General features: G+C 40.6%; 1 protein-coding gene across 1 annotated transcript in view; it reads left to right on the top strand.

Moving 5' to 3' along the window:
- ank2b (ankyrin 2b, neuronal) overlaps positions 1–25,478 on the top strand; it is a 204,049-nt gene that overhangs the window by 146,825 nt on the left and 31,746 nt on the right. The window contains exons 15-39 of the mRNA XM_071478279.1: positions 50–148; positions 296–493; positions 5,119–5,217; positions 5,798–5,896; positions 7,398–7,595; positions 7,957–8,055; positions 8,233–8,331; positions 9,203–9,301; positions 9,383–9,481; positions 9,616–9,688; positions 9,901–9,954; positions 11,676–11,817; positions 12,766–12,853; positions 14,042–14,145; positions 14,951–14,989; positions 16,981–17,205; positions 18,623–18,721; positions 20,560–20,714; positions 20,803–21,014; positions 22,855–23,059; positions 23,149–23,245; positions 23,365–23,593; positions 24,255–24,380; positions 24,509–24,631; positions 25,262–25,294. Coding sequence (XP_071334380.1) covers positions 50–148; positions 296–493; positions 5,119–5,217; positions 5,798–5,896; positions 7,398–7,595; positions 7,957–8,055; positions 8,233–8,331; positions 9,203–9,301; positions 9,383–9,481; positions 9,616–9,688; positions 9,901–9,954; positions 11,676–11,817; positions 12,766–12,853; positions 14,042–14,145; positions 14,951–14,989; positions 16,981–17,205; positions 18,623–18,721; positions 20,560–20,714; positions 20,803–21,014; positions 22,855–23,059; positions 23,149–23,245; positions 23,365–23,593; positions 24,255–24,380; positions 24,509–24,631; positions 25,262–25,294 — 3,093 coding nt within the window. The remainder of the gene's footprint in view (positions 1–49; positions 149–295; positions 494–5,118; positions 5,218–5,797; positions 5,897–7,397; positions 7,596–7,956; positions 8,056–8,232; positions 8,332–9,202; positions 9,302–9,382; positions 9,482–9,615; positions 9,689–9,900; positions 9,955–11,675; positions 11,818–12,765; positions 12,854–14,041; positions 14,146–14,950; positions 14,990–16,980; positions 17,206–18,622; positions 18,722–20,559; positions 20,715–20,802; positions 21,015–22,854; positions 23,060–23,148; positions 23,246–23,364; positions 23,594–24,254; positions 24,381–24,508; positions 24,632–25,261; positions 25,295–25,478) is intronic.

Here is a 25,478-nt window from a genome sequence, read left to right on the forward strand (position 1 = left end):
GTTGACTCTGCTGACTGCTGCTATATGATGCTGTCTGTTGTTCGTACAGCGTGGAGAAACAGCATTACACATGGCAGCCAGGGCAGGTCAAGTGGAGGTGGTCAGATGTTTGCTGAGGAACGGAGCAATGGTGGATGCCAGAGCACGGGTGAGACTACTGTTCTCTACAGAGGATCATGGATCACGCCAGGATCATGGTTTATTTGAATATTTTGCCAATATGCAGAATAAGCAACTTAAAAAAAATAAAAAATAAATAAAAGTGTTAATTGTTCTGTCTCTGTGCTGTGTGTAGGAGGATCAGACTCCTCTCCATATTGCATCCCGTCTGGGAAAAACAGAGATTGTCCAGCTGCTGCTGCAGCACATGGCCCATCCTGATGCTGCCACAACCAACGGCTACACCCCCCTCCACATCTCCGCCAGGGAGGGGCAGATGGAGACAGCCTCTGTGTTGCTGGAGGCCGGGGCTTCACACTCACTGGCAACCAAGGTTGGTGGAGGAGCAACGTGTTTGTGTCAGTCATCAGGTTCATCTTTAAATTTAATCATTTCAACACCAACTAACTCCTAAAGCAGTGTTTGTTTTCATCTCTAAGTCTGAGAACAATTTCTCCATGACTCAGAGACTATTCAGACTAGACCAACCAAACCTTTATATATTAAACTTATATCTGTCTGATAATTACCCATACCATTTAAAGATGATTACATGTGACATATCATTCAAAATATTTAATTGCATGGAAGAATTCAGGCTGACCCCAGCACTGGAGACAGTTGCAACATTGATCAGGGACAGTTGCAACATAATCTAAATACATTTAATTTTACTAATTAAATTTAACTTATTTCGGGCCCAGTAGTCGAGTGGTTAGGGCGTGTACCATGTTGAGCACAAGACGCTCTTAGCAGGGCAGTCACCGGTTCGACTCCCGACTCGTCCGACTCTTTCCTGCATGTCATTCTCCTCTCTCTACCTCCTTTCCTGTCAGTCTTCACTAAGCTATAATAAAAAAAGCCCCAAAAAATAATTAAAAAAAAAAAAATTTACTTAGTTCAATAACTATAGCATTCTGAATATATGCATTGTTTTATAATAATATTATGGTATTATTTATTAATTTTGTAATCTTGATCAAAGAACAGTTATTATTTTGTTTGCTGTAAAAATTGAGTCAAAATAGGCACAATTATTATTTGTTTGTATTTTCTCATACGTTAAAATGAGCAATTATTGTTGCATCTGTTTGCTATGGGACAAAACTAGCCACATATTTTTGTTGTGTATTTTTAACTAAAAAAGCTGAAAAATACTCTTGTGTGGTCTGGTTGTGTGTTTTGCATTGGGAGAGTTCCAACAACTCATTGTAACTGTCACAACCCTATCAATTCTAACAAAAGGTCAGAACAGTTTGACAAAAATACATCTCATGAAAAAGTATTACTTTCATAAATCCAAAACAAGTTTTTTTTTTAAATAAATGCTGCAGCAGATGCTGCATTGAATGTGTTGAACATGTGTCTTCTGATTGGGGGAGACTTGTTGGAACCATCCCCTGTTGCAACTATTGATTTGCTTAAATAATGCATAAAAAGAAATCATTTATGCCACAAAACAACCAAATGTTTTTAAGGGGTATTGCCCCTACTACTTTACTTCTACAAACGTGGGGGTAATGTGTGAGAGACAAAGAATCAGGTTCAAAATAAAAGCAGCAAATGGTCAGATAAATACGATGTTTCGTCTTTTTCAAGCATTTCATGGCTGAAACCTACATGTCCTATAAAACAGGTTTGGCCAGAGCCTCCTTGCTGGGTTAATGTCTTTACCATGCCACGGGCTGAGAAGTACTCCTGGAGTTTAGTAAACTGACACCAGTGGAGCTGCCCTTTAAAAATAATCATACATTTTAACAGATTCACAGTTATAATAAATTACCAGCTACTTATGCATATTTACAGATGATAATACAATGTGTCTTGAAGTGTAGATATGACCTATGTCATGGTGCCATGGAGTCCTCTCCTGAAGCCTGAGATAAAGAGGTGACAGTGTGGCTGCATCTGCAGGTTTCTGTCTTTGACCCAGTTTTCATGAATGATTGATGAACCTGTAAAGCTGCTGCTTTCCTCTGAATTGTGCATGAAGCCTAAATCAAGTGATTTATAATCATTGCTGTGGAAGTGTTTTCCACTGGAGGTTGCACAGTCAAGATCGTTACTTTGCATCCAGTGCTGGACAGATCAGTTCTTTTATTTATTCATACAGTGTGAATGCGAGACAAAGCACTGTATGATGCTGTATTGTCAGGGTTCAGTGCTTCTCTTCTCTCCTTTTCCTGGTGTCTCTGTCCTTGGTTTCTCTCTCAGGAGGAAGGGCGTGGCTGTCTCTATAGCAACGAAACCAGTGTAGTTGTTGTCATGCAAGTAACATTCTCCATCCATGCAAACTGTTCATAACAGCTGGTACCCTTGATGTGTTTAGAATACTGTTTATTCTATCTACAAATCTAAGAAAACCGCTCCCCCTCTCTGCTCCATCCTTCTCCTCTTCATCTTTTTTCTTGTTTCATCCTAACACCCATTACATCAGATGTAATTCAGGGTTTGACAAACAAAGGATGGCTCCCTCCATGAGCAGGGCTGGGCCATAGACACACCACTGGTCATGTGGTTTCAGTATTTTAAAACAGTTAAAGTGCCCCCTCTACTGGCTTTAAGATGAAATGGCGTTCAATGGAGTTCTCAAGTTAAATGACTGTATTTGATATTTTTGAATTGCGTTAACATGTCAGCAGGCTGGATGTTGTTAAATGTTGTTTGTCACGAACAAAACATACAGTTTTATTTTGTACCTTTGGGAGGAGTATTGGATGGTGACAACTGCAGCTAACAAACAATGTTCACACCATGATGCAGCTCTGACTTACAACATGAGAGGCAGGATTCTGCTTGGCCTGGAGCTTTTCGAAATCTACTGCAGCACAGAAACAACTTCCAGAGATGGAATAATAGCTCATAGGAAACTATTGGAGAATCCCCACACAATGCCTACAATGAAAATATAGATAGATAGATAGATAGATAGATAGATAGATAGATAGATAGATAGATAGATAGATGACTTTATTCATCCCCGAAGGGAAATTAGTTTGTTACAGCTGTCCGGTGTATTATAATACAAAATATACAATAGAATAAAATACAGAGGTAGACAGAAGAAATAAAAATACAGAATGGCAGATATAAATAATAGTATACTATGTATATGCATATGTAAATGGAAAGTGCAAAAAGATGGATACAAATATTGTATGAATATGATATATAATATCAATATGGTTAGTATTTGGAGTGGAGTGTTGTAATGAAAATTCAGAGTGCAAAGTGTGACAAGTCATCTTGTGTCATCTTGGCTCTGACAGAGGTAGATGAGTTGTACAGTCTGACCACAGTAGTTAGGAACGATTTCCTGTATCGTTCCTTAGAGCAGCGGGGTTGGATGAGTCTGTTGCTGAAGCTGCTCTTCAGCTTGTCCAGTGTTTTGTGGAGGGGGTGAGAGGGATTGTCCATGATTGCCAGCAGTTTTGCCAGCATCCTTTCCTCCACCACCTCCTCCAGGGTGACAAGTTTAGAGCCAACAACAGACTCTGCCTTTTTGATGAGTTTGTTCAGTCTGTTGGCGTCCTTTGCCTTGATGCCCGCACCCCAGGACACCGCAGCAAAGAAGATGGTGCTCGCCACAACAGACTGATAGAACATCTGCAGCATCTTGTTGCAGACATGAAAAGACCTGAGCCTCCTCAAGAAGTAAAGCCGACTCTGACCCTTCTTGTAGATGGCCTCTGTATTGGTGGACCAGTCCAGTTTATTGTCCAGTGTTACACCCAGGTACTTGTATGAGGCCACTAAATCCACATCCGTCCCACTGATGCAGACAGGAGAGGGCAGGGGCTTGTTCCTCCTGAAGTCCACCACCATCTCCTTCGTCTTCGCCACGTTCAGCTGCAGGTGGTTCTCACCACACCACTTCACAAAGCGCTCGACCAGGTCCCTGTACTCAGCCTCCCTCCCTCCCTCCACACACCCCACAATGGCCGTGTCATCAGAGAATTTCTGCAGATGACACGACTCAGTGCAGTACTTAAAGTCTGACGTGTATGTGGTGAAGAGGAAGGGAGACAGCACAGTTCCCTGGGGGGCCCCGATGTTACTGATCAGACGGCCAGACACACGGTTCCGTAATCTCACAAACTGCGGTCTGCCCGTCAGATAGTCATCAACCCAAGTGATGAGGGGAACACCCACCCACATGTTCTCCAGTTTGGCCTTCAGCAGTCTGGGCTGGATGGTGTTAAAGGCGCTGGAGAAATTAAAGAACATGATGCGGACTGAGGTGTCAGGTCTGTCCAGGGAGGAGTAAGCCTTCTGTAGCAGGTAGATGATTGCATCATCCACCCCAACATGGGGCTGGTATGCGAACTGCAGGGGGTCTTGTGATGGGCACACCAGTGGTCTGAGGTGTGCCAGGACCAGTCTCTCCATGACCTTCATGATGTGAGAGGTCAGTGCCACCGGTCTGTAATCCTCCAGTGCAGCAGGATGTCCTTTTTTGGGCACTGGGACCAGGCAGGATGTTTTCCAAAGCACTGGCACTCTCTGAAGGTGTAGGCTCAGGTTGAAGAGGTGCTGGAGAACTCCACAGAGCTGGCTGGAACATGCCTTCAACACGTGAGGGCTGATGCGGTCCGGTCCAGCAGCTTTCCTCTATGTAGGCATATGTGCATACTTTTAATGAGTCCTTGAGACCTTGGACTAAATGTTTTGATACAATAAACACTTATAAATGGACATTTTGCGTGTATAAATTAATCAGCATTTTTTTGTCTTATAAATCAATCTTAAAGTATATACATGTAGCTCAGTTAGAGATAAGAAAAGGGTATGAATTACTTGTTTGTGTCTTACGGTATTGAATACATATATAAATCAGATTTATATGTAGATCAGAGGAAATGACATATATGACCTGATTTGGATGAAGCTGAACTGTATAGATATCCCACATTCAGTGTCTTTCCTTCATCTCCCCTCTCTGTTTGTGTCTCCCCACAGAAAGGTTTTACTCCCCTTCATGTGGCCTCCAAGTATGGAAGCATGGATGTAGCTAAACTCCTGCTGCAGCGTCATGCTCCACCTGACTCTGCGGGGAAGGTATGCACTAACTATTGCTAACATTATTTCAATGAACTAACAAATATTTATATTTGTCTTTATAGTGTTACTGTGGAATGTATGAGAGGCTCTGTAGAGTACAATAAAATGCTTTATTCATGGAGCTCATAGATGTTTTAATGAACCTTCTTCCTGTGTGTAAATGTAAAAGCCTGTTAATTTAAATGGTGTCTTGTTATTTTTCTGTATTGAGGTTAAATTGACGACCAGAGCTCCGGTAAGACTAGTCTGAATAAAATCAGCTGTTTCTTTGTTTGGATTAACCATGATTTCTTCCAGGAAACACAAAACTGATAACCAAAGCCTTTTTAAATAAAGATTCCTTTTTTCTTTGAATATATTCTTCTTTGCGTATATGTTAAGGACCCACCCAGTAATCCTTCCAATTTCTGCTGTCTAATATAACTCTAATTCATCTCAACCTGCTGTCCCCTTTAACACACACTATTAACTCTATGTGTGTGTGTGTGTGTGTGTGTGTGTTTGTGTTTGTGTTAATGGCATAATGCTGCACTAACTGCTATTTAATTCCTGTGCGCTCACCGTCCCTCCCTCACAGAATGGCCTCACCCCGCTCCATGTAGCAGCACATTATGATAACGAGAAGGTTGCGCTCCTGCTTTTGGACAAAGGAGCGTCCCCCCACACCATGGCCAAGGTGAGAGCCCACACTAAACTCCTGTCAACAGTCACTGTGCCGATGGGAAGGCTTGTTACTGGAGTGGAAAACCTATCCACATGTTTAAGATGTGAAGATGTACCATCCTAACACATTTCTATTTATCTCTAGCCAGATGGTCAAAATAATCTTCTTTCCAATGGGGTTCCATATTCAGCTTCAAACTTTTCCCCCAGGTTCAGAATGTCACACAGCACAGTCAAACTGGCACACAGACATCATACAAACTGTGCTGGAATCAATGGACTCACTCTTTCCAGGATCACTGGTTTCCACAGAGGATAACCATGAATTTTACAGAAAAGATGCTTGTTTTCTCGTCAGATGTTGCCTCATAATCATCATACCTTTCTTCAGGGCAAAGCAGCATAATTTTTCATGATGTAAACAAATAGTTTAATGTTAAATATTCAGGTGTTCAGTGAGGTTTATCCTCAATAAGACCTATCAGTTTTCATTTGATTTATTGTGCAGTGTAGGTTAAAGTTTGACTGATGTCAGCACTGTTTTCACCTCATGCTTTGATCTGGGCCTCCTCCAACTTTTCTGACTTGTATTTTCCCTCTGGTCTGTTTCCATTGCTCAGCTCCACCTGGAGCACTGACTCAGTTCCCCTTTTCTTTTTTTAAATGTGGGGTCTAAATACAAATATTTACTTTATTAAATTTCACTTTATTATTATATTCAAACGGTGCAAATACTAGATCCTGTGATCTGTCAGCAGCTTAAACTACATCCAGTATATAAAGATAGTAAATGACAGTAGAAAACAACTGAACACAGAAAAGTCTCAGGCTTTCACCTATTATCATGTGACTGAAGTTCTACTTAGACCAAGTGATGACAACTGAGATGCAGTTGAAAGCTCCAGAAAAAGGAAGTCAGTGGACTTTTTTTCAGTCAAACTACTGTATCCAAGGTCAAAGATTGAACTTTTTTTGGGGCGGCCCGGTAGTCGAGTGGTTAGGGCACGTATCATGTTGCACGCAAGACGCCCTTAGCAGGGCAGTCACCGGTTCGACTCCCGACTGTTCCGACTCTTTCCTGCATGTCATTCCTCTCTTTCTACCCCCTTTCTTGTCAGTCTCCACTAAGCTATAATAAAGGCATAAAAAGCCCTCTTTAAATACAGTAAACTGTAAGATTCAGTAAGACAGGCCGCTGGATTTTTTATTAAATATATTTGTTGGGAACTTTCAGCAGCAGATTAATCCTCCTTTAGTGTTCTAGTGAGTGTCTCTGGAGGCAGGATGGTGTGTGTGACATTGAGATAAAACTACAGTGTGTGTTTGTCTACATGGTAATAAAGGAACAAATCACCCAGTGCAACAGTGGCTCAGAGATACACACAACACTTGTTAGAAGGATACGGTCTGTGTTGGGTCTGCACACTGGATTTGTGGACAGTGAAAATAGATCCGTACACCAAAGTGACACAAGTGACACCAGTTCCTCTCTGTCCTCTGTCCTCGTGAATCAGAACGGCTACACTCCTCTCCACATTGCGGCGAAGAAGAACCAGATGGAAATTGCCACAGTTCTGCTGCAGTACGGAGCCGAGACCAACATCCTGACCAAGCAGGGTGTCACTCCAGTCCATCTGGCCTCCCAGGAGGGCAATGCTGACATGGCTGCTCTGCTCATCAGCAAGGGAGCCCAGATCAATGTCCCCAACAAGGTACTGCAGAAACCTGGACAGGTTTTGGTTAACACTTTAATAATCAGTAAATAGTGCAAGGTAGAAGTACCATTAAAAGTAAGTGTTTTCAGGGAAGTTGTATTATTTTATACTGCTACTAAGATTAGTCAGTATGAGAGTGTTTCACCTAGTTGGTCTAGGAACATTCACATACTACAGCCAAGTCCAAATAGATTTAACCACCCATCAATCAAGTAATAAAATCTTAGCCCAATCTTTTCAGGGTAAAAATCTATCTCCTTCACAGTCTCAGATTATCTACATGATGTTATTTGACAAGACAGAATGGAGAGACTCTGGTCTGAATGAACTGTTGTGTGTGTGTGTGTCCCTCATGCAGAGTGGCCTGACTGCCCTCCATCTGGCAGCCCAGGAGGACAGAGTGACTGTTGCTGAGATCCTCGCCAGGAACGGAGCCAACCTTGACCAGCAGACCAAAGTATGAGCAATCATACTGTTCCGATTTTTCTTCATGTAGCTTTACACCTTCTGGTTACAAGATAATATTACTGAAAGTCATCTGAATTTATCGTATTCAATGACACTATTTTCTCAATGTTGTATTTTGTGTTATTTGTGACTGGTTACTTTCATCAGATCTGCTGTTGTTTTGCAGTTGGGATACACACCACTAATTGTAGCATGTCACTATGGTAATGCCAAGATGGTCAACTTCCTGCTTCAGAATGGAGCCAATGTCAACTCTAAGACCAAGGTACTGAGGCTGCAGTAAGATGGTTGAAGCATTCAGATAATAAGACTATAGTAAATTATTCACTTTCTATATGAATGTGACAAACAGTTTGTCAGAATCTTGAAAACGCGTCATTTTAAATATATGCACATTTAACATAAAAACATATATTTCAAAATTACATATACATATACATAGGGGTAAATAAAGTATTTCTTATCTTATCTTACCTCATTGAAATTCATCATACAGATATTTTAATATACAGTGTTCAAGTGAATGGGAAAGTGTGTCCAAACTTTTGACTGATATTGTATGTTCATATACACATTTTACTATGGGTATTTATATTTATATGTTATAAACTTATATCTTCATATATCCAGAGGATGTATATGTATGAAAATATTATTTGCCCTTATAGGTGACAACATCACTCTTGATATAGAGACATATTATTACATATATTACATTTCTGTCGGGGTGATGCCACAGAAGGGCAGAAGTGACAGGAAACACTGGGGTTGATGGTAAATGGGCTCTTGCATTGAACTAATGCTACAACTAGCACAAGCTGTTGATGGTATTATTATTTATACTAACATACTCACACAAGGGTTGGTTCACTCAAAAACATCCTGATTTGCAAATAGTTTTGGTTTCATCTATGACTGATTGGAGCCATTCATCTCTGACTCCACTCCTGTTTAATGGAAGTGAACAGATTTTAGTTTGTGGTGGTCACTGCGAGTCCATAAGGACAACTTTTTACTGAAGTCTGTTGAGGTATACAGTGTTATATACCTATATTATTTTTCTGTAATTTGGGTGAGCTTACCCTTAAAGTCATATTATAACATTCCAATACATTTGCTCTTTTGCTCCCTCCCAGAATGGATACACTCCCCTCCACCAGGCAGCCCAGCAAGGCAACACACACATTATTAATGTCCTACTACAACACGGAGCCAAGCCCAATGCTATCACTGTGGTGCGTAAACACTTGTCCACACAAACACAAGTGCACACACATCAATACACATAGATCATTCATTTTTGTTTTCTTGTCCAGAACGGTAACACTGCTCTGGGTATCGCTCGGAGGCTGGGCTACATCTCTGTGGTGGACACACTGAGGGTCGTCACAGAGGAGATCATCACCACCACAATGGTAAATCACACACACCCACAACATTCAACTGACTGCAGATTCAAATGAAATCTCTTCTGTGCTCCTTCATCTGTGTATTTGAGTGAAATGACGTATGTTTGGTTAACGGGACCCGTTTCCTCCCATGCTGTCAGACGGTGACAGAGAAACACAAGCTGAACGTGCCGGAGACCATGACTGAAGTACTGGACGTCTCAGATGAAGAGGGTGAGCCATGTTGCACTCTACAGGCACCACACAGCTCTGGACAGAAACATATCAAAGCTAACTGTTATTATTGAACTTAGATTCATCAGGTAATGTAGCTCTGAGTCTGCTCAGTGTGGAAACAGGCAGCGGTTTGACAACATGTTTTCAAACACAACTTTGTAAGTTTAGGATTTTTGGAGGTAGTGAGTCACTGTGCTGTCTACCCTCAGCACTCAAATCCATCGATGATGATGCTATTTCAGACGACTTTGTGGAAATGGAAGGTATTCAGCACGGTGCTTTGTGTGAGGTCTTGCTGTGCTGGTTTTACCCAGGAGTGGGGGTGGTGTGTTATGCATGATGAATGTCATACCTGCTGATATGACATGATATTTGGACAGCCATGATGCGGAGACAGTGGTTAGAAGTCAGGGGAGTCAGTTGAACAGATTTCTTTCATGAGGGCCATCATAGTGAAGGTTCAGCATTGGCTCAGTGTCTATACTTACAGTTTTCTGATACATTAAAGAAATAGTTCAACATTTTGGGAAATAACCTTATTGGAGGTAGAGGGAAACAGCAAGCAGATATAAAAGTAACCCAGGAGTGAGGTGCATGGCAGGAACAGTGAAGCCAGTGCCTGAAATGCCTGAGTTTGTGGCAGCTGTGTTCAACTAAACAAGAACATAATCATTCACTGAATGATATTTTCATTTATCTCCCTCTTACACTCTTCCCTCTCCAGGTAGCCAGTATACTATTGGCACCAGAGCATCTCTGTCTAACTACAGTATGTTTGTCACTTGTTCTGCTGGCCTAGTATAAAGCTTTCTGCCAGACCTGGGCCAAAGTCAGCAACAACTCAGCTGCATTTATCTGCATTTGGCACAGTACACTCTCAGACCTCTGTTGCTAGAGCCAATCCCAGCTGACTTCGGGAGAGGGCATGGTACACCCTGGACAGGTCACCAGTCTATCGCAGGGCTGACACATAGAGACAAAAAACCACACACCCACTCACTTGCACACCTACGGGCATTTTAGAGTCACCAATCAACCTAACATCAACAGCATGTCTTTGAACTGTGGGAGGAAGCTGGAGAACCTGGAGGGAGCCCACGCAGACACAGGGAAAACTTGCAAACCCCACACAGAAAGGCCCCAGGCCTGGGGTTCGAACCCAGAACCTTCTTGCTATGAGGCGACAGCGTGTGTGTGTGTGTATGTGTGTATTGTCATGTGTGTTTTGGAGCTTATTGCTGGTGGTAAAATGGTCACATTGAAAGGTATTGTCTATTACTTTAATTTAATATTACTTTAAATTCACTGCATCCGTCCATAATTATTGCCAAATAATGTGCCATTTATGTAGGTTTGTTTTAAGTCAAATTTTTCATGGGTCTGAGATTGGAAGTCTTAGTGTGCCATAAAAGTGCCACATGGTGAAACCGATGAAACTGATGAAATTGAGTGTTTTGGTCCAGGTTAACCTGCAGCCAGTAGTGACGATGACCCCTGCTGTACAGTAGTGGGACAATGGTAGAGTTTTACCAGTGTGGTGCAGAGAAAACAAGGCCATAGAGAAATTTGCTGTAACATGCATCTCTTTGATGTAAGACATCAGAGGAGAAAGTTAATTTTTACTATAGATGACAGATAGTAGATGACAATAATCCTGCAGCCTCTAGAATGAAAAACTACATGGTGAGTATGCTAATGTCCTTATGCAGCTGCTGAAGGACGGAAGTAAAACTGACATAAAACACTATGATACACATAGATTGTATTGTTTTTAGTTAGTTCTACAAAATAATGTTAATTCAAGGTCCAATTAATTTTTTTGGGAGGTACTTATATTTCACAACTTATTCTATGCTAACATGTTAGTACTGCAGTTTGGATTCATATCGTATCAGTGGTAACCTGACTAACAGCTCCAAAGTGTTTCTTTGATGAGCTCTTTCATTCAAGACCTCACCTCTGATCCTCTGTCCGCTCTCCCAAGGTGATGACACAATGACAGGTGATGGAGGGGAGTACCTGAGGGCCGAGGATCTCAGGGAGCTGGGAGATGACTCCCTCCCTGGACAGTATCTGGATGGGATGAACTACCTCCGCTTCAGTCTTGAGGGAGGACGCACAGACAGGTACATCAGACACCATCACATTTATCTCAGACCAGGGTTTAGGTTTAGCTTTGGTTAATAAACTAATTTAATCTCTGCTTGGAAGTGAAAACTTTTTTTCTACGATTAAAAATAAAGATAAATTAATACAAATATTTGTCACATATTTGTTGTTTTTACGACATATAGTTCTGTGACTCGGTTAGTTTGATATGGTCCTTCTTTTGACTCTGTTCCTGTGTAATCACTGATACAGTATTTACTTTGGATCGTGGTTCTAACTTTACGTGTGTATCTCTGTGTACACTGACAAAACCTTTCCTCTTGACTGTATTTGATTGTGTGTGTGTTTTGCAAACTCTCCTGTTCATTCTTCATTGTTGGTCTCCATTGTCATGCCTCCATAGTCGAATGCAAAGGTATGTGCTGACGCTGGCCAAATACTTGGCCTTTTAAACCTTCAGCACTACTCCAATTATCAGTTTAACTGTCACAGTCTGCGGCTGGGTATTGAACTTTTTTTTTCCTAAATAAGTGATTTTTCATTTACATATTTCCTGACTTTAAATCATGATTTCATTTTTTTCTTATTTATTAGCTGTATGTTATTTAAGCCAGCAAGAAGATAGTGCTAGCTTTGATGATCCTAAAACAACATAACTGTTTTATCATTAGCATTTAAAAGTTTTGAACAATACCCAGCCCCAAACTCAATTTGTGTGTAATGAGTCCACTCATTTAATAACATTATTCTTCATTAAGTGATATTCAGTCAGGTCATGAGATGAAGGGTAGGAAAGTAACTCAACTAATTTTGACAGTTGCTAGTTGTTTTTCTTGTGGACATTTATCCTTATTTCATCTAAACTGTTCTGTGGTCCTCATGAGGTTCTGTTCTGTTGTGATCTCTGTTATTGTCGTGACCACTGAGCATCACTGGCTTTGCTGCTTTCCTCTCCTCTGCTGCAGTTCAGACAGGTCGTTCACCCCCACCCACCACAGCTACTACTCCCCCAAACATGAAGGGCTGATGGATGAGATGCTCACCAGCCACCAGGTACACTGTGATTACCATGGTCACAGCCGCTGCAGGTGGAATACACCTTTAGCTTTAATAGTCATTATGGCTCATCTCTGATGTGATGCTGTTTGTATCAGTAATGGAAAGTAACTGACCAAGTTCTGTAACATGAAACTTTTTCCTCCACTGCATTTATATAGATAGAGACAGATACAATTACTAGTTACCTTGAAGATTAAGATTTTATCTATAAAACTTTTCCTCAGTTTATAAAACATCTGTTATATAAAAATAATAATATAATAAAATGAACCTGTCGACAGTGAGTACTTTTACTTTGGTACTTGAAGTACATTTTTGCTCATTCTTTTATTTTAGTAACATTTTGAAGTTTTTTATAATGCAGTATTTCTATATTGTTGTATTAAGTAGATGATCTGAATCTTTGTTTCACTACAAATTTATATGATTATGTTTTTATTAGAGCATTAAAATTATCTGCACTGGTTATGTAAGACATATTGATTATACATTACATGTTATCTGCTCCATATTGAGAAAAGATAAAGGGGAACTTCTGTGATTTATATGGAAGCCCTGAGAGGCAAGTGAATTATATTTTTTTTTGCCAGGACCAAGTTTTTTTTTTCCATCTGTATAAACAGCATCCAAGAAGCAAGAAGAAGAAGGAGGAAGAGAAGAAGAAGAAGAAAAAGAAAAGCCTAGCTTTTTAGTGGTTGTTTTACAGATGAAAAAAAAAAACGTTTTCACTTGCTTTTCAGGGCTTCCGTAGATTTCCATGGAACTTCCATAAATATGAGGGACTTGCAAGAAACACAAAGTCAAAGCAGCAGAGGCCACAATGTATATATACAAATATACAATGTGCATAATGCAACGTGGCATCTTTCAGTAGACCTACACATCCCAAGTTTGTAACACAGTCTTTGCAACGACACTTACAAAATAGTTGATTTGAATCAACTGAAGCTGTGAATGACACACACAGGTTTAGGATTTCACCACAGTCAGTGGAACTAATGGAACCTGATGGTTAATTCGAGAAGTTTCTTCAACTGCCTCTGATGTAGGACTTTACCTAAATGACTAAGAATCTTCATCTATTTGGTAAAAAATTATTAAAAGTCATTATCCTCAGTTATGGTTTCTACAGACAGCAATCACTGGTTTATCTATAATAAGTGGGTATTTGTTTGGCTCCAGGTTTCATCACTTGCGAGGGAGAATGAGAGGGATTCATACAGACTGAGCTGGGGAACAGAGAACCTGGACAATGTGGTTTTATCTTCTAGCCCCATCCACTCTGGGTAGGTACAGTCAGACTGGAGAAAACTATGGGTCACAACAAAACAATATGGTTAAAAACCAAATAATTAAAATGTCACACTCTTACATTTTGAAATATGTGGGCAGAGGATGAAATGTGCAGACATTAATTTACTGAAGGACAAAAAATTCACGAATATTTATAAAAAATTAATCCACTATTTATCAATGTCCTGATAGCAGAGCTGCTAGTATGTTTCATGTTGTAAATTGAACTGTTGTTTGTCAAGAAATAGTAGTTTAATGATCATTTTTACATCTCTGATTGAGTACAGGTTAAAAACATATACATCTAGGTCATCAGTGAGCTTTAGAGATGTTGCTAGGCTAGCTGTATTCAGTCTTTACTCTAAACTAGCCTAATCACAGTTTATATACAGTTGATATTAATGACTGCACACAGTCATTGATATCAATCTGCTCATCTCACTCGAGGAAAGACAGTGAATTCAAAACGTTGAACTATTGCTTTAACTAACAAAGGGAAACATCTCTTATTTTCTATCTTTACTGAAGTGAAATCAGTGAAATTTCTGTGTAATTAAGTAAATTTTGCAAAAATGTTTTTTCTTGATTCTTGCTAAACCTATCTGATCAAAGCAGTATAAATGCTGATTTCAATTTGAATTGGACATAAGCAGCAACTGCAGTTTAAAGTTCATGATGTCAGTGCTGGTGGAATGTGTAACTGCTCAGTCTTCTCTGCTCTCTCTGGGCTCCTCTTCCTCTCAGCTGTTTCTGGTTGACTTTTGATTCCTTTCTGTCTGATGTGGTTGTTGTTTTTAGCCATTCCTCTCCGTGCCATGAACATGGAGACCACAGCAGGTGACCTTCTGCACCTTGATTACATACTCCTCCCCATCTTCATCATTCTCTTCCTCCCCTCACAGTGTGCTCTCCTGGTGGAGAGGTGTTTGTGTATGTCACTGTCCTTAACCAACACAGCCCTGAATATCTCGCCATCTGGTTCACCAGGTCTCAATGTGATTAACGGACAATGACGCATTAAAGGAAAAACTAACATTTAAGTGGCTTAGTAAGATGTTGTTTCACCAATTGCTGCCACAGCCGCAGCTTCAGTGCTCCTTGTCATTGATTCTCTAAGTCTCAGAACTCTGGAGGATGAACACCATTCTTCTAAAGATATTCCCTCATGTGGTTTTTGATGGTAGTGGTGGAGCGCGCTGTCTAACATTACTCCAGAACCTCCCATAGGTGTTAAGTTGGGTTGAGATCTGGTGCCTGTGAAGGACATACCATATGATTCACATCATTGTCACACTCATCACTATTCAGTGACCCCTCATACCCTGTGTATGGGGGTGATGTCATCCTGTTTCTCCACACATTTCTCAGGTTTTTCCTTTAATTTGTCTGTGAATCTGAAACTGTGAATTGTGTGTTTCTACTAACATACCTACCAGTGTTCCATTTTAGTCTGAAGAGTACTTTGGCATTGAATTAAAGATTCAGTATATTATTGTACAAATTACAGGACAGTCAGCAGAGTATAGCCTGACTGATAAACAGTTACTCAGAAAAGTTATTCTGATAGTTATTTTCTCATCACAGTGAACAGAACCAGAGTGACCCTGCAGCGGAGGACAGCAGTCTCTGTCTCTAACAGTTTTACTGGGTCTTTTGCTGACTTCAATAACCAGTGTTTTTTGTCACTTTTATGTGTTGTAATCATTGGTGTGTTTGCTTTATTGAAGCCACTACACAGGCACAATCACATTAATAGATGTAGCCTCATCACACCCATACCCCCTCCTCATTCAGATGTGAGATTCATGTGCATACAGTATTTTCCACTTTGCATGGGGAGTGATGTCAAAGAGTCTGAAGCTCTAAAATAAAATTTTTAAAATGCAGTTGCAGATGCAGTTTGAAGAGACTGTCACTTGTCTTGTCCGTTCAGTGTTGAGAAAACAGACACCAAGATAGAGGGCCAGAGGTAAAAAAAAAGTATTCCTTTATAGTGTACAAAATAACCTCCTTGCCTTTTTTGGAGCTTTCAAGTATGTGATATGGTCTTCATTAGCAGGTGTCATTTTCTTAGTTGTCATGGAACCGTAGATGATCATAGATTTCTTATTTCGGAGCACTTTTTTATGTCTCCACACCAGCGACACCCAGAGCTGGAGTCGGGTTGTCCGACCATCCCATTCTTGTAGAAACGATATCTCAGTAACACCTCAATGGAACATGTTCAAATTTGGCACAAATGTCCACTTGGACTCAAGGATGAACTAAATAGATTCTGGTGAACAAAGGTTAAAGTTCAAGGTCAGTGTGACCTCACAAAACACATTTTAGCCATTACTCAAGCTTCACACAGCAATTATGATTCATGAATTTTACTAGTCTGAGTGAAGCTGTTACTCTAGTTTCCCTGTTGGCTTAAAAGCTGAGCTGGACAGTACATTCTTGGACCTTAGAAACAGCAGTTAACAAAACAGTCTCCACTGAACTGCTGTTAATTTGTGGTATAAAGCTCCAGAACAACTGAGAACATGCACCTTGAGTGAAGATTAATGTGTCAGCATTTTTTCCAGAACCAAAGATCAACTTTCAATCTCAGCCTTTTTAGTTCTTTCTAATTTAAAACATGTAAAGCTTCTAACTCAGCAACACAAAACATTTACATTAGCAGTATGTGTATGTAAGTTTGGGTTAGTAACCACCTCAGACACTTTTTTCAGGGTTTTTTTTTTACAACCTACCAAGTAGCTTTGGTGTCTACATTCTCATCACTTAATGGGCATAATGATATGTAAGTTTAATTTGTGGAAATACTTCCTGTGCCATCCCAGCTTCCTGGTCAGCTTCATGGTGGATGCCAGGGGTGGAGCCATGCGTGGTTGTCGGCACAACGGCCTGCGTATCATCATCCCGCCCAGGAAGTGCAGTGCACCCACACGGGTGACGTGCCGGCTGGTGAAGAGGCACCGTCTCGCCACCATGCCTCCAATGGTTGAGGGTGAAGGCCTGGCCAGCAGGCTCATTGAGGTGGGGCCCTCAGGAGCCCAGTTCCTCGGGTAAGGCTCTAGATATTCATTCATCATCACAATGGATGATCTGAATGGCCTTTGAAGTTAGTAAATGTGGAAGAGTAGCAAAAAAAGTGCAAAATATCAAGCATGCTGTCACCAGCAGGTGAACACATTGATACTGCATGAAGACAATGACGATGTAGCATAATGTCAGTACTAGTTAGTGGTAGTTATGAAAAATGAGTGCACTGATACCAATACCTTTTTCACTTTTTACACATTTTTACATAGTTCCGGATATTTTATGCCAATTACATTTGAAGTTAAATTTAAAAAAATTGAATTCAAAAAGTGTTCATATCTGTTAAAGATGCACATCCAGTGTAAGGGAAATCTTTATTAAGAGGGGAAGAAGAGTTACCACTACCTCTACTTACAGGCTGTTGATTGATTTGTATCATGTTTAATAAGAAGCTTACAACTTGCTGCCCTTTTTCTTTCAGATTAATTTCTCCCTGCCTCTGCCTTACTAAAACTGTTTCTGTATCTGCTCTTGCTTTCTCCCAGCGCCAGGGATCTGTTAATCTTTGCTCTTCAGCATGCCCTGTTTTCTTTCATAACAGCTGCAGTCTAACTCTTTTTAACCGTATCCCCAACCTGTAATGCAAAAGCCTTTCTAATTAACTTCACCTCCAGTATAATGCACCATGATTGATTTGATATGTTGCCTCAAATTCTGCCCTCTGCTGGTAATGTTGGAGAATGTACAGTATACACTCACACGCACACACACACACACACACACACACACACACACACACACACACACACACACACACACACACACATATATATATGTGTGTGTGTGTGTGTGTGTATCACTGATATGACAGAGGGTATCTGTGATCAAAACTACTGAGAAATATTGCTCTTGTTATTATATGATGATGATATCTCTGAGGAGTATTTTACTCCACAATCCATAAACTCTACAGTTAAAAAAAATTATGCCTCACTTTGCCTCAAATGATTGTGCCTGTTATGAATGGTAACTTTTTGTTTGTTGTGTGGCATGAGCGTGGTAACACCAAAACTGCCATATATTTGTGACAGCAAAAATGGCCTTTCAGGCCTTCAAAAACACATTTAGAGGCCCAATGTGTTCAAAATTAATTAGATTAAAAATACTTTCTGAAATTAATAAGTCAGTAAAAAATAGAGAAAATGATATGATATTAAAGGAAACTGTGAAACATCCATACATCCATTTTTTTTTTGTTTTAGATTTTCTTAAATTTAATTTTGGACGCTTTTGTTCTCCATAGACATGCAACTACAAATTGTTATAATTTCATTCAAACATGAACATCAGTCGCCACAGTTTCTATTCTGAACCCAACCAAAATATTGTGTGTGCTTTTTCTTCCTTATGCTGCATATGGACACTTGGTTGATCATACAGTAAACTTCACCTCCCGAGTGCCCCTCCACCTCTTAATGAGGGAGAGAGTTTGGTTAGCAGAATCCTCCAGCTCGGCCCACCGGGGACAAAATTCCTTGGGTAGGGTGGAAATAAAAATCAATGGTTGTGCATATGAAACAATTCATGGATGCCGGTGTCAGTGTTTCCCCTTTAACACCCTTCCATCTCATGTTACTTTGTCCATACAATATTGTGTTGTCATGCTTATGCTATTGTCTTGGACCCCACCTCACCTGGTACTTATTACCGTCTAGACATTCTTTTTTTTTTTTTTTTTTATCTTTTCTGCTTAGCCTTTTCCATTTCTGTGGATGTGTATTCATGCTTCCTGTTTTCTTGATAGTGCTCTTCTGTTTTTTGGGTTTTTTTTTTTTTCGTTTTTTGTGAAATTTAAATGGTTATGTGGCCTGTAGGTAGTAAGGAAACTAATTGGTTTGATGATTGGTTTTGTTTTTTCTTCCTGTCATGTTAATGTTAACTTGATCAACAGGCTAATTTCCTCAAATTATGTTGTAACTTCGTGTCAATCACAAAAAGTATGTAAAAATATGCAAAAATTATTTTAGATTTTAGCTGGAAAATTATAGTTGAAAAGCCAAATACAAATCTTAAACATGCTCCGCACTTTTTTTCACCATTTTGGGACAAAAAAAAAAAAACAAAAATAATGCCTACAGACAGAACCACATTATATAAATTCTATATATTGAAATTCTTCTTACCAACATCATGTACTGTCAGGCCAAAGAACCATCTAAATATCACTTGAAAAGATCAGCAGTCCTTTAATAGCTGTGTTTGTCCCATGTTGGATTGTACTTAATGTAGCACGCTTCCTATAGATATGTGTTGTAGCTAGCTTGTTGTGATTATGCATATCAGGTAAGTGTTAATGTGACACTTTAAAACTTAGGTATATAATATAGACAATCCACAAAAACACTTTCTTTATGTGGGCTGATTCATGCCTGTAGATAGTTACAGGCTGAGAAAATACTGACAGAGAGCGAAAAGATAGAAACACCTCTAGAAACTTTTTAAATCCTATAGAATAATCCACTTCTTTGCCCTCCACGTGTATGTTTGAAACATCTGTGAAAATATGCCTTAAATGCCCAGCTTCTATTTCTACTTTCCAATGTGACCTTTTTTTAACTTGTCCTTCATGAGAATTTTTTTTACATGCAGTGAGTCATCAAGATAAGCAGCTCAGTGTACAAACCTGTTAACTTTCCTCAATGTTAACATTGAGGAACATTGAGAAGAATTTACAACACTACACGGTGCACACTACTAGTTAATACACCTGAGATGTGCACTTGCTCATACTTGATTAGCTAAAGCAGCGCTGGGTGATGTGGCACTTAAAGCTTGTGTTTTTTGTTACAGTATCATTGTCAGTCCAGCCGGGTTTGAATGAATGAATTAAGTAGTTTCAATGGAAGCTGCGACCTGACCAACTTCAGCACAATAGCCAATACACTGTGGATGACTGACATGTAGGTCCAACCAGTCAGTTACAAGGCTACTGGCATGGTCAGTGAGAAACGAAGGCTAAAGCTAGCACACGCAAAAAGGTGAGAAGATGAAAAAGACCCAACTCCTGGGTGTCAGACACCTTTAGCAACCAGGTCACAAGTGTGGCTGTACTTCACATAGTCTAAGTATTATCATCCAGACTTCATGAAGACCAAATATCCCAGCTATTCTTTGTAGTGCTGACAGAAATAGAAACAAAGATGAACAATGCGGAGTCAAAAATGTCAAAATCAACACTGACCAATAGTTTTGACCAAGTTTGAAAATGTTTCAAATCTCAAGTACCACAGCCCTGTCACAGTCACTCATACACACACTGTTATCTTCCATTACATTTGGACTCACTGGCTCACACTACCTGCCCTCTGATCCTTCAGTCCTGTGATCGTGGAGATCCCCCACTTTGCTGCCCTGCGGGGGAAAGAGCGGGAGCTGGTGATACTGAGGAGTGAGACAGGAGAGAGCTGGAAGGAGCATCACTGTGAGCACACCCAGGAGGAGCTCAACCAGATACTCAATGGCATGGATGAGGGTCAGTAGTGTTTGAGTAGACTGCACCATGAGTTGGACAAAAGAAATGTTGGTGTCCCTGACAGCTGTCCTTTGCTTCCCTCCTCTAGAGTTGGACACCCCGGAGGAGCTGGAAAGGAAGCGCATTTGCCGTATCATCACCAGAGATTTTCCACAATACTTTGCAGTGGTGTCACGCATCAAGCAGGACAGTAATCTGATTGGTCCTGAGGGAGGTATCCTGAGCAGCACTGTTGTGCCCCAAGTCCAAGCAGTTTTTCCTGAAGGGGCCCTCACCAAGAGGATCAGGGTCGGACTGCAGGTAATTGACATGTACTTTTTTGTTGTATTTTTCTTATGATAGTAAACTATTTCAAATTCTTGTGAGAAGTTGTTTAAAAAGTTTTCAGGCTATTCTCAAAATTTAGAGTTTGCATGTTAAGTCATCCAACATTAAAAAGTAGGTTTCCTATGTGGAAGTGATGATGATGAATAATCAGGTAATCTTTATTAAAGTACCTTAAGGGGATGCTCAAAGTCATCAGGATTCATCCTCTGGGGATCATGAATATCTGTATAAAATTTAATTTGCAATCCCACTAATAATTGTTGAGCTGTTTCACTCCTGATAAAAGTGGGGGACTGACTGACTGACAAGCCGACTGACCGACCCACCAAACTCACAAATGCACATGGCTAGCATGTATAAAAATATTGATGAAAAACATTGCTAGTTTGAGTAAAAAGTCTTTCAAAGCCACTATTACATGAACCAATTGTCACGTTTATCATTGTAGCTGAAAAGTTTCTTGGCAGCAGACAGGAATTCGAAATGTTATGTAGGAGGTGTGGGGCTGGATCCATCAGAAAAATTGTATTTCTTAAGGTGAAGGTCCAGGCTGTTTTCTGCGGTAAGGAATATAAGTTTGGACAATGCACTACCATATGTATGAATGTGAGCCATGTGGGTAAGATGTACTGTGTATGTTTGAGGTGGCTGTTGTATTTCAGAGCTTGTCTACAATTTTTTGACAGTCCTGCTACAAAGTTCAATTCAATTCAATTCAATTCAATTTTATTTGTATAGCGCCAAATCATAATATACATTATCTCAAGGCACTTTACAGGGTAAGGTCAAGACCTTACTTTGTTACAGAATAAACCCAACAGTTCCCACAAAGAGCAAGCGCTTGGCAACAGGGGGGAGGAAAAACTCCCTTTTAACAGGAAGAAACCTCCAACAGAACCGGGCTCAGGGTGGGGGGGTCTGCCTCGACCGGTTGGGTTTAGGAGAAGATAAAAAAGAGGGGGTGGGGGGAGGAGAGAGGAGAGAAGAGAAAGAGAGAGACCAGTAACAGCTGTGTAGGTAATGGTGTTATCAATAATAATGACAGGTAACAGTGGTTAATAGTAATGATGAGTAGTGGTGGATCTGGATCCTGCTGCTCCAGAGGCAGAGAGACCTGCAGAATGAGGACAGAGAGAGGGAGAGAGAGGAGAAGCACAAACTACGGGAGAGAAAAAAATACAAAGTTAATGGCATAAAGTCATCGAGAGAGAGAGAGGGAGAGAGACAGAAATAGAGAGAGAGCGCCCAGTGAATCATGGGAATCCCCCAGCAGTCTAGCTCTATAGCAGCATAACTAAGGGATGGGTCAGGACATACCCGAGGCAGCCCTAACTATAAGCTTTACTAAACAGGACAGTTTTAAGCCTGATCTTAAAGGTAGAGAGGGTGTCTGCCTCCCGAACCCACACTGGGAGCTGGTTCCACAGGAGAGGAGCCTGATAGCTGAAGGCTCTGCCCCCCATTCTACTCTTACAAACTCTGGGAACTACAAGTTGACCTGCATTTAGAGAGCGAAGTGTCCTATTGGGAAAATAGGGAACTATAAGCTCTCCAAGGTACGATGGTGCCTGACCATGAATGGCTTTGTAGGTGAGGAGGAGGATTTTAAATTCTATCCTGGATTTTACAGGGAGCCAATGCAGAGAGGCTAACACAGGAGAGATGTGATCTCGTTTCCTAGTTCCTGTCAGTACTCGTGCTGCCACATTTTCACTGCAGCCAACATTTCAATGCAGGACCTCAGTTCAGACAATAACCCTCTGTAGTGGTAATGTAAAGTAAGGTTGTTTTATACACTCTTTAACTCTTCTAGGCCCAACCAGTGAACACAGATGTTGTCAGGAAGATCCTGGGGAACAAGGCCACCTTCAGCCCCATTGTCACTCTTGAGCCTCGCAGGAGGAAGTTCCATAAACCCATCACCATGACCATCCCTGTCCCCAAGAGCAACTCTGACCCAGTCCTAAATGGTTTTGGAGGAGACACACCCACCTTACGACTGCTCTGTAGTATCACTGGTTAGAGAATACACAATCTTTATATAGATCAACTAAAGACACAAGTTCACATTCTAATATATCAATCTTGTGTTTGTGTCCATTTACAGGTGGAACAACACCAGCCCAATGGGAGGATATAACAGGAACCACGCCATTAACATTCATTAATGACTGCGTCTCCTTTACCACCAATGTGTCTGCTAGGTAACACAAAACTAATTTGTTTAAGTATATTTACTGTATATTTATTTTCATGTTTTAAAGTGGCTCAGATGTAGCAGCATAACTTGACCGTTTCTCTCTGATACTCTTCTGATTTCAAGGTTCTGGCTCATAGACTGTCGGCAAGTCCAGGAATCTGTCAACTTCTCTACTCAGGTGTACCGGGAGATCATCTGCGTCCCTTACATGGCCAAGTTCGTCATCTTTGCCAAGACCCACGACCCCATTGAGGCCCGCCTGCGCTGCTTCTGCATGACTGATGACAAGATCGATAAAACGCTGGAGCAGCAGGAGAACTTCACTGAGGTGGCCCGCAGCCGAGACGTAGAGGTGAGACAGGAGAGTGGAGGAGAAATGTCTCTAACCAGAGCTCATCCATTGGAGAAGGCTTGGTAGAAACGGCTAAATACACAGCTTAGTGTAAAATTGCATTAATCTAGGTATGGTGATGTTAAATGCCTGATTATGAAGGTGGTCCTGAATTTGAAGAAGTTGGACTTGACAATGAAATTTACCTGCCTGGTGAAACTTAGATCGCCATTATGTAACATCGACGTTCGCTGCATGTGGTCTGATGTAGGCAAGAATGTGACTGAGGTTCTGGGCAGTAGCAGTGGTATGATCTGTGGGACCACAGAATTGCATCTCTGTCTTGACCTCATTTAAATGAAGAAAATGATGAGCCAACCAGTTGTTAATACTGAGTTAGATCGGCCTGATTGTGGGAGTTAAGGGGGAGGTAGAAATGACTATCATCTGCGAAGCAGTGAAAAGAAATGTTCACTTCTTTTTCATCACTTTTCAGTAGGTTTTATTTGATGAAAGCAGATCGGCTGCTAAGCTAAGTGGTGACTGGACAAGGGTTCTAGTGAAATGGGTGCAGCACTGTAGAGAGCTAAAAAGAGAAACAGGGTTTAAATAAAAAAAGGAATGACAGCTGAGTGTTGTTGTTGGTTGTATGTTGTCATTTAGCTGTTGTTATTTTTCTCAGGTCCTTGAAGGCAAACCTATCTATGCAGACTGCTTTGGAAACCTTGTTCCCCTCACCAAAAGTGGCCAGCATCATCTCTTCAGCTTCTTTGCCTTTAAGGAGAACAGACTAGCACTCTTCATCAAAGTGAGCACCATCCCTTATTCATTTATTTTACACAGAAACAAGGACACATGACTTTTATGCAACTGCAGATTCTTCTGAATATTTATCTGTTGCATATGATACAGATTTTAACTGCTTGGCTGTTGCAGATTCGAGACAACACTCAGGAGCCATGTGGCCGTCTGTCCTTTATGAAAGAACCCAGGAACTACAGGTCACTCGCCCAAAATGCCATATGCAATCTCAACATCACCCTCCCATCGTATTGCAAGGTGAGAATACTACACTCAACAACAGAGGAGCCTTTCTGTGGCCAATCTTGTTAGTTCTTTTAAGTAAGACATAGACTCATTAATTGCTCCGGTTGTTTGTAAGCAGCACATACTGCGATCTTAAGCCTATTTGCCCTGTACCTCTGTAATACAAACTAATCTTCTTCTTCTCACTCACTACATTATTCCAAAGAGTAAGCCCAATTATTTTCTTATTCAAAAGTATAAATTCTTGATTCTCATATATATGTTTGCCATCCAAAGTAACTCTTCTACTGCTAAGTGCAGCCAACATTATTGCTTTATATTTACTTCTTTACTGTGAAATTTACTTTACTTTTCTCCCCAGTGAACCAACTTCAAGGCCTAAATCAGACCAGGGAAAAACAAAATACATTGGATTTAAAATGCTACAATCTGAGTTTATTTCAGGCTAACAAGATGAAGATTCTTTTATTCGAACTCATTAGCTTTATAGAGCACGTTGGCTTTCCCTGAAATCACACTGACCTGTTGTCTTTGTTGCTATGGTAACCATACATTGCCCCCCTGTCTTTTTTCTCCCTTTAATGTTGCTGTTGTTTCTATCTGTACATCTTTCTGCTTCTCGCTGCTTCTTGCTTCCAAAAGGAGTCCGATTCAGACCAAGAGCAAGAGGAAGAGGTAAAGGTAGCCACCGCTTCCCCCTCCTTCTTCTACTAATGAGCTCATTTTTGCTGTTGTGTGACATGTGTCCTCGTGTGTTCTTCCTAAAGTAGCAGTTGTACTGTAATAGTAGTAGTTTTAAAATATTTGGTACATGCAGCTGATGATAAAAGACTAACTGTGATTTTCCATATTCTTTTTT

Source organism: Trachinotus anak, unplaced genomic scaffold (assembly GCF_046630095.1).
Source record: "Trachinotus anak isolate AG129_WGS33_773 ecotype Australia unplaced genomic scaffold, CSIRO_AGI_Tana_v1 ptg000005l, whole genome shotgun sequence".
In the NCBI taxonomy this organism is placed as follows: domain Eukaryota; kingdom Metazoa; phylum Chordata; class Actinopteri; order Carangiformes; family Carangidae; genus Trachinotus; species Trachinotus anak.